Source organism: Macrotis lagotis, chromosome 6 (assembly GCF_037893015.1).
Source record: "Macrotis lagotis isolate mMagLag1 chromosome 6, bilby.v1.9.chrom.fasta, whole genome shotgun sequence".
NCBI classification, from domain to species: Eukaryota; Metazoa; Chordata; class Mammalia; order Peramelemorphia; family Peramelidae; genus Macrotis; species Macrotis lagotis.
Genome location: NC_133663.1, coordinates 48,976,507 through 48,986,188, shown reverse-complemented (window position 1 = coordinate 48,986,188; position 9,682 = coordinate 48,976,507). Strand labels below are relative to the sequence as shown.

Below are 9,682 nucleotides of genomic sequence, written 5' to 3'. Positions count from 1 at the left end.
ATGCTTCTGGACGCCGGACCCCAGTATCCCGCCATCGGGGTGACTACCTTCGGAACGTCTCGCCACCACTCCGCGGGCGATGTGACGGACAGAGAGGTGGGCTTGGGCATCAACCCCTTCGCCGACGGCATGGGAGCCTTTAAAATTAACCCCAGCAGCCACGAGCTGGCCTCGGCCGGCCAGACCGCCTTCACCTCGCAGGCTCCCGGCTACGCGGCCGCGGCCGCCCTGGGCCACCACCACCACCCGACCCATGTCAGCTCCTACTCGAGCGCCGCCTTCAACTCCACCCGGGACTTTCTGTTCCGCAACCGGGGCTTCGGCGAGGCGGCGGCCAGCGCGCAGCACAGCCTCTTCGCCTCGGCCGCGGCCGGCGGCTTCGCCGGGCCCCACGGGCACACCGACGCCGCGGGCCACCTCCTCTTCCCGGGGCTGCACGAGCAGGCGGCCGGCCACGCGTCGCCCAACGTGGTGAACGGGCAGATGCGCCTGGGCTTCTCCGGGGACATGTACGGGCGGCCCGATCAGTACGGCCAGGTCACCAGCCCGCGCTCGGAGCACTATGCTTCCAGCCAGCTGCACGGCTACGGGCACATGAACATGAACATGGCTGCCCACCACGGGGCGGGGGCCTTCTTTCGCTACATGCGGCAGCCCATCAAACAGGAACTCATCTGTAAGTGGATTGAGCCCGAGCAGTTGTCCAACCCCAAAAAGTCCTGCAACAAAACTTTCAGCACTATGCACGAGTTGGTAACTCATGTCACGGTGGAGCACGTTGGAGGCCCGGAGCAATCCAATCACATCTGCTTCTGGGAAGAGTGTCCGCGAGAGGGAAAGCCCTTCAAAGCCAAATACAAACTTGTAAACCACATCCGAGTGCACACGGGGGAGAAGCCCTTCCCCTGCCCCTTTCCTGGCTGCGGGAAAGTCTTTGCCCGATCAGAGAATTTAAAGATTCACAAAAGAACTCACACAGGTACGGTAACACGACCCCCCCCTCCTTCCCCCTCACCCCCGGCCCCCAAGAGCGCAGTGGCCCCGTTTGCTCCAAAGGTTCGGGAGGGCCGTGCGGAGAGCCAGGCTCTGGCCGTCCAAAGCTGCCTAGATTTGTGTGTGTTTGTGTGAGCGTGTGGTTTTGTGTGTATGTGTTGGGTTGGGTTTCTGGGTGTTTGTTTGGGTATATATGGGGAGTATGTGTGTCTGGGGAGATGTATGAGTGGGTGTGCTTGTGTGTAGGGACGCGTATAGCTGTGTGTTTGTGTATATGGATGAGAGTGTATGTGTCTGGATCTGGATCTAAGAGTGTGTGTGTATGTGTGCGAGGATGTGTTTGTGTATATAGATGTGTGTGTGTCTGATCTAGATGTAAGAGTGTGTGCATGTGTGCGAGGATGTGATTGTGCATATAAATATGAGTGTGTGTCTGGATCTAGATGTGAGAGTGTATGTGTGCGAGGATGTGTTTGTGTATATAGATGTGAGCGTGTGTAACTGTGAGAATGAGTGTGTTTGTGTATATGCGTGTCGGTGTGTGTGTGTGTTTGCGTATATAACGTGTGAGTGTGTTTGTGTATAAGTGGGAATGCGTGTGTTTGAGTATATATAGATATGCATGTCTGTGTCTGTGAGTGTGCTTGTGCATATGGAGGTAGATATCTGTGAGGACGGGTGTCTGTACACATGTGTGAATGTGTGCATTGGGGTACGTTCGTGTGTTTGTGTTTGTATGGTGGGGTCGAGTAGCAAAGAAGTTACTAAGAGACCAAGAAAGATATTTTGAAAGGAAAGGATAGGGAGAGCGAAAATACAATTTTAAAAAAACCAGGCAGCTCGTGTGTATCTCGTTGCTCTCTTCTCTTCCCATTATGGAGAGCCAGTTGGGGGGGGGGGGCAAAAAAGAAAAGAGAAAAGACAATTTTAAAAAATCGTTTCTGGGACCCCCCCCAAAACCAAACCAAAACAAAAACAAAAACATTTCTCTCTTTAAAGGAGGGATTTGCCGGAGGAGGCTAATGAAATTGGGGAGAGGAAAGACTGGCAAAGGATAAGGCAAGAAAGGAAGAAATAAGCAGAGACTTCGAGCTTTGGGAAATTATTTGTAGGCTTATCCATATTTTAAAAGACCGTTTTCCTCTCGGATCCCTTTAGAAACTAGGCTCTGGGTTCAGTTGGAACCTTAAATGAATGTGTATCTTATAAACTGGACCGGAGAGATGTTAGTGGACCCCGAATCGAACCAGCCTGTCATTTCGAATAACCCAGGGGCAAGTAGGGAAGAGAACAGTTCAACTCTGAAAACGGCTGATGAGTTCTGGGGCAGGTGCTGCTGGGCCATCCTTTTTTCTTCAGGCTCTCTCTTGTTCAGAGTTGAGGTTATTGGGTTATCCTTCACCCCAACCACGGCTGAGATCGACTCTGTCAACTTTGCATCCAAAGCCTCTAAGTACAGGAATCACAGAAACGTTCCCTGATATTGCATTATAAAATATGTTCTAGGCGCGAGGAGGGGTGGGAGGTGGTGGGGGAGGGGAAAGAGGGTAAGGGGAGGGGAGTAAAACATCACGAGAACCAGCCATAAAAGCGGAAAATTAGATAATAAGGGCCATACAGAAACCTAGAACACCTTCTGTATCTCCCAGAACCTAACGAGAAGCCGAAGATGTCAGGCTGGAACGGGGAGCTTTAAAAAAAAAAAAAGGAAAGATAACAATTATAGAAACACTAAAAATGAAATACTCTTTTAAAAGAGGACCACAGAGGGACTGAGATTAAATGAGGGAAGAAAACAGAAGCAGGAGCAAAATAGCAAAATAATAATGATGATGATCCCCAAACGAAGCTCAGGAAAAAAAAAAACCCATTTTCAGTTGCAAAGTTACCATAGTTGATATTTTCTCTTTATTTAAAAAAATTATTTGATACATCAGGTACAGTCTTTCTAATCGATACTTTCCCCTCCCCCCACACTAGGTGAAAAACCATTTAAGTGTGAATTCGAAGGCTGTGACAGGAGATTTGCAAATAGCAGCGACCGCAAAAAGCACATGCATGTGCATACTTCTGATAAACCTTATCTCTGCAAAATGTGTGATAAGTCCTACACCCATCCGAGCTCACTCAGAAAACACATGAAGGTAATAGCTCCACTCTCTTAGTCCCGGGATCTTGGGCTCTTTCCCCTCTGGGTTATCTTTTGTCACTGTGTGGACTTCGATTTAGCTTAGAGAAGACGGAAACGCCAAAGAATCGTTCCTGGGGCACTATGGATGGGAAAGGGAATGGGCCGGGTGTATTGTATTTTTTTTAATTCTGGAAAAAATAATTTCTTTGGGGGGTAGGGGGAACTCCCGGGTGAAGGAGATAGCTATTTCTTGATGGTAGAGTAGTTTAGATTTTAGAGATATTTAAGGTGGAAACCTTTGCCACTAAGATAGTTGCACTCCCAGGGCTCAATTTTAAAGTTGACTGTTTTCCTGGAGGCTTCTTTCAATGGCCAAGCTCCCTGGCTGTGGGAGGAAGCCGCGGGGTTTTCTTTTCAGTCCAAAGCCCTCAGGTCCTTTTTCTTTTGTTTGTCCCCGGACCGTATTTACCTTCCTATCCAGTCAGCCGAAGGGCCAGATTTTAGCCAAAGCCCTCGCTAGAGCTAGGAGCCTGCATATGGGATGGCGGTTCTGCCTGAACGTAGTCGATACCCTTTCCCACTTTATTACTGCCTAGGAGATCTGGGAAGCAACTTACGGGAAGGGAAAGGAGGGGGAGTATGAAAGGAGGAGGGAACAGTGTTGCCTCTTGGTCTCCTAGCTGCTGAGGCCATCATTAGTGTTCTTCTAGCCTTACAAACATTATTTTGTTTTCTTAGGTCCACGAATCATCTTCCCAGGGATCGCAGCCTTCTCCAGCCGCCAGTTCAGGTTACGAATCTTCCACCCCACCCACCATCGTGTCTCCTTCCACTGAAAACCAGACCACGAGCTCCCTTTCTCCATCCTCTTCAGCCGTCCACCACACGTCTGGCCACAGCACGCTCTCGTCAAATTTTAACGAATGGTACGTTTAAAAACAAAACAGAAAAAAAAATACAAAAAAAACAAAACCCTATTTAAAAGACTCCACAAAAATTAACGAACACTGCGAATCAAAACAGAACCCCCCCACAAGCCCCCATAATCTTAATTTTTTTTTAAAAAAAAGCTGACAGTAGACCCAGAAGCGCATAAGATGAAGAATCAAACTTTTTTTTAAAAAAAAATTTTAATTGTGCTTCTGGGCAATGGCTTGGTAGATGAGGCGTAGGGGCAAGGAGGAGAGGAGGTTGCTGACCAAATGTCAACTCTGTAGGGCTGATGATTCCAGGTCTGAATTTGATGGGGCTTTTAGGACATCGGCCTATTTTCTTCTGTAAATACAGAATTATTAGCATAAAATGTACTGTTTGATTTTGTAAATAGTTATATCACAGTTGAAGGGGGGGGAATCTGTGGAATTGTGGTCTTTGCATTTATGTGGGGGGGGAGGGGGGTGGGGGAGGGGTGGCCGGGGTGTGGAGGGGGTGGGGGGGTGGGGAGGCAGAAATTCAACTATTTGTACTGAATGGCAAGAATGTTCTAGTAAATGTGTACCACAATGTGAATTCCTTTGTATGATTACAGTCTAAACGTCAATCTAACAGAATATTATTGATATTAATGTGCTTTTTTTGTATAAAGTGCAAACATTTCGTCCCAAAGTCCAGTCTAAGTAGTGCAGTAAAATGTTGTTAACAGTCCTGTCAAGAATTCGTATAGTACAAGCCTGGATCTCTCTGCGTGTCAAACTGTTACATTTGTTTATGTAAAGTGATATTAAAAAAAAGATATAAACTATATCTGTCCATTGCTTTTGGCAAATACAACAACATAATGTATATACTTCTTAATTTCCATATTTATCCGCATGTAAAGGGCCGGTTATACATGTTACAGATATTCAATATTTATGGATAGAAGAACTCGTATGTAAAATTTAGTTTACAGAACTGTTTGGTAACATTTCGTACCTTATTAAAGATTCTTAAATCTCATTAACCGTGGTAGGACTTTCTTGTTCTCCCAACCAACCTGCTGCAACTTGAACTCTCTCTTTAGTGTCGGCGGCGAAAACTGTATCAGGTTTTGTTTTTTATTTATTTTTATTTATTTTTTAAAAACCGCTCTCCCTTCTGTCACTAGGAAGGCAGCGACGGTGCTCTCTCTCTCTGTCTCTCTCTCTCTCTATAAATGTCATCCAGGAAAGAGTCCCTGCTGGCACGAGGATAGTGTGTAATTAGTATTTATATCAAAATTTATGAAACAAATTTTCGGCCGCAGTATAATTTAAATGACCTTTGCAGACATAGAATAACAACCATAAAAATAGCAGAAATAGATTGCATATGCTACATAAATATTAATGTGGGTGAATTGTGGAAGCCGAGAATCTTTTCCATACCGTCCCCACTGCAAATGAACTCGCAGGCTAGCGTTACACTGCCCCCAAATTAAATTAATTCGGGTAAAACATATCAGGAGATTTACAATATCATATTTTAAGTTGCTGTTTTTAAATGAAAACGTTTATGGCCATAACTAATTTACATGATGTAGATTCATGGTTTTCCATGGGCTCTTCTTCTTTGTGCAGAAGTGAATGTCCATAAAGACATTTTCCTTCGATCCCTTAAAACGTGATGTTAATTTAAATTAATTACTTCCTATGATATGTTATTATTACTATAATTTTGCCAGTGTTATTAGCTTCCTCCAAAAAAATAAATCTAGGGGAGAAGAATTATTTTATGTAATTTGATTATCTTTCTATCTCTTTTATTTATTTCTCATTTACTTAAGAAATTCGTTCCATTGGCTGGCGTTGATACAGTAAATTTGTAAATGAGGAGACAATATAAAAAATCTAAATTACTTGTGCTTAATGACTGTGGCAGAACGCCTTTTCTCTAAATCAGATTGTCTCTCTCGCAGTTAAGTTTGATAGATTTGCTATACTGCTTCCACTAACTTAGCTACGCTTGTTGGAACTGTTGGGCTTTGTTGCTTGTTGTAGCTTGCATGATCGCCCCATTAAGCAGACAACATATCAACAGACAACACAAATCATGAGCTTGGCTAAAGCTGCGAGTGCGTGTGATATGTGTGTCATCGAGTGACGTGCAGAAACTGACCTTCCAGTAGACCAAGATGACATTTTAACAGCTTCTTTAAAGAAATATTATGTGTACGGCAAGTCACTAGGCAGGGATATTAACTGTGAGAAAGCAGGCAAAAGTCCCCAAAAGTCTGCCACCCCCTGAAGAGGGTGCCCAGTTTTTCCTGAGGTCAAGGCAATTCTTTTCAAAATGTTGGTTGATTATTAAACATAACACCCTCCCCCCCTTGCCCATGCACACACCCACAGACTCCTGTAATTTTCTGCCCTTTCCTATTTTCGATTCATAATTGTTCCTTGGAAATGACAAAAAATTCTTATTTGAATGGGAAGAGATGCTACTTCTGGGTATGCTCTATGGCTCTGCAGAAACTGTGGCATTTAATGAACTTTACTTTTACTTTATCAAAAATGTTATTCTGATTATAAGCTTAATATCTTCTTTAAATGAAAAGAGCGCCACCTTGCAGGGTTTGGAGAGATTTAAAGGAGTTCCAACGGTGGGGACCCAACAATAAAATTTTGTAAGTTGAAGAAATTCTTGTCACCAAAAACCTCCCCCAAATGGCTGTGGGGGGTTTGAAATTGATTACCATTCTAATATCTGAAGGGACTCCAGACGGTTTGCCAAACAATTAATAATTGTATAAATAAGAATAAAAGTAGGTAAGGGATGTAGGAAAGATAACACCTCAATCAACATCCTCTTCCCCCCTCCCCCTCCCCCAGGGAAAAGAATTGTCTGGGGATATTTAATACAAAGGATAGATCATATTGTAACTTGGCTGATGCTTGGTTTTAAAGGACGCTTCTCTCCCCAGAGTATATCCTTAAGGATTATTTTGTTAAGATTTCTGAAGAACTGTCGTTTCCTCCTTATGGACCAGTTTATTCTTTGTTGTGTTTCTACGGTCTACTTTTTTTTTTTTTTTATGGAGATAGTCTATGTTTGTCTATGTGTGTCTGTGTGTGTGTGTGTGTGTGTGTGTGTGTGTGTGTGTGTGTGTGTGTATTTGGGGGAAGGGGAGTCCATCATTGCTGCTACCATATATAGATCAAATTAGGATGTTGGGATTTTTTTACTGGGGGGAAGAGAAAAGGGAAATGTTGACACGTCTACTTCCTAATTTCAATATTTAAGCTCTTGTTCTGGAAAAATAAATAGCTCCTTTAAGTATTTGAGGTTGGGGGGAAGGAAGAGGAGGATAGGAATTTACATTTTCCTCTTGAATGTCTAACATAATCCAAACCAGAGAAAAGAAACTTTTGCAGCGGATAAAAACCCATTGCATTGTAGTCGTCAATATTAATGATCTAGGTCGCCTAAAATGGTGTTTCAAACTTAAATGCTGTCTATTATTTTGCTCGTACCTTTAATGTCTGCTTCTTGAGATGTATTTTTCATACTTTTCTTCATGGGTTATTAGGTTTTGAAATTCATGAATGTTAGCAGCAAAATATGATGCTCGACTCTATTTCCAGGAAGCTGGAGAGTCTGTAAATGACTTGCATCGTGTGTAGTTGTGGGTTGTGATTCAGGCAGAAGGTTCTATGTCAGTACTCTGTCTGTTGGGACAGGTTTGCTGCTGTCCTCTCTTCTGCACCAGGCCATTACAATCTCTAACAGGTTATTTTAAAAGTTCTATAGCGGCCGTGGAAAATTTCCCGGACTGGGGAATGAAGTGCTCAGAGTCCTCTCTTATATGTCTAGGTTGATACAGGAGCCACATAAATACACACACCTACGTCCATGTTGGGGGGTACTTAATAATTTTCAAAATTTTCTGTCCCCTTTGTTTTCTTCTTCAAAAGCCGCCCCCAACTGCTTTTAAGTGTTTGCAGCTGATCATTTTCATTTTTTAAAGTCAAGCATTCAAGTTAACCTTTAAGAAGCAAACCAGTTCCAAAAGAAAGATGTAACCTTTCAATCGGCCCTGTCTGCTTATCTTTTTTTTTTTTTTTTTTGCTTTAGTTGACAATAAAAATAGCACCAACCTTCTATACTGATGGGCTTGGCATTTAGATTTTTTTATTTATTTGTTACGAAGTTTTCTATAACTTTTAAAGGTTTGGCCCGCTCAATCTATCTCTAGAAGCCCTCATCTTGTTCGACCACCCTCTTCCCTCTACCCACCCCCATCATCCCTTCCCAACCTTGAAAAATTGTTTTTCCGCACTCTGTGGTACCTTTGTAGGGAGAGATGAAATTAAATTTTTTGTTGATCAAAAGAATTGAATAGTGATTAATATTCCTAGTTTTTACTGAGAATAGTCAGTGATTTTGGTTAACTTGGTAGGTGATTGGATCACCAAAAAAAAAAGTGTGATCAGCGGCAACGGGGTACCGAGGCCTGACTAGTTGCCAATGTTGATGAAGCCTATTGAGAGTACCTGGCTTTCCCCCTTTCTCCCCGCCTCTTCAAGCCTCTGCCCTTCTAAGTGGGCAGAGTCATTGATCATCAGGGTAGCTGTGTTTTCAGAATTTAACTTTCTAAATTAAAAATATAATTCCTCCTCTCTAACATTGAATTTCTGTTGTCTCCTCCTTCCCCGCTCCCTCTCCGTTTTGAACTCAGAAGTGTAACTCAACACTGGCATTCCCCATACGATACCTAGGCATTGCACTGGTAAGAGTAGAGGCTCTTTGAAGGACTTGACTGAAACAGAATGGTTTTAGAATACTATGGAGCCCTTGTTACATTGGAAATATTTTTTTTTCCACCAGGCGAAACGACTCAAATTTTCTTAGCTATATTAATCAGAGCCGAGTGTGAGTTCTTCAACTGTACGGTTTAAACTTCACCCGGATTCTGCCAATCTCCTAACTACAGCCATCATCTCTAGCCTGTGTAGACGATCCGACTGAAGCTACCAAAGTTTTCATCGATTTATTTTAACTCTAATAATTAATCTGAGGAAAGGAATAGGAAAAAAAGTCCAGATGGACGCATGGATGAGAACCTATGTAACCCAGGCGAAGTTCTCTCCAGGAGTACTCAAGGCTTGTTTGATTCAGCCTCACTTAACTGGCTAACAAGAAACATGATCAGGTTAACCAGGGACTATTTTTACCCTGCAAGCTGGATCCTGTCATCAATCTGTAACATTTACTTCGGCTTCAGAAAAAAAAAGCACGAAGTTTCCAGATGACGCCGGTCCTAGAAACAGGGTTTTTTCCAGAATAATAAATCAAATTAACTATCTTTTAGATAGATATTATGGAAATATGCTGTCTGGTCAGGGAGAAGCCAATGACTTATGTCTTCTTGCATGTCTAGGTGTGCATACGTGTTATCTACCTGCTGACGATGGTTGTTTGTGAACATATTAAGAACACGCACACTGGACAAACTGTTATATTCTCGATCACGTTCATACTTAGAGCATACACTAATACCTGATCATCTATTGATACACATACATGATATGTGTGTTAATACATTCGATTTGTAAAATTGTCGAGTCTTGACGTCACAAAGATTGAGCAATCTTAGTAAAC

At 43.0% G+C, this 9,682-nt stretch overlaps 1 protein-coding gene across 1 annotated transcript; it reads left to right on the top strand.

Annotated features, from left to right (window-relative positions):
* Window positions 1-4,060, top strand: ZIC1 (Zic family member 1). Its single transcript, XM_074192534.1, has 3 exons — window positions 1-979; window positions 2,974-3,137; window positions 3,863-4,060. The coding sequence occupies exons 1-3, from the start codon at window positions 1-3 to the stop codon at window positions 4,058-4,060; spliced, it is 1,341 nt and encodes a 446-aa protein (XP_074048635.1).
* The last annotated feature ends 5,622 nt before the right edge of the window (window positions 4,061-9,682 follow it).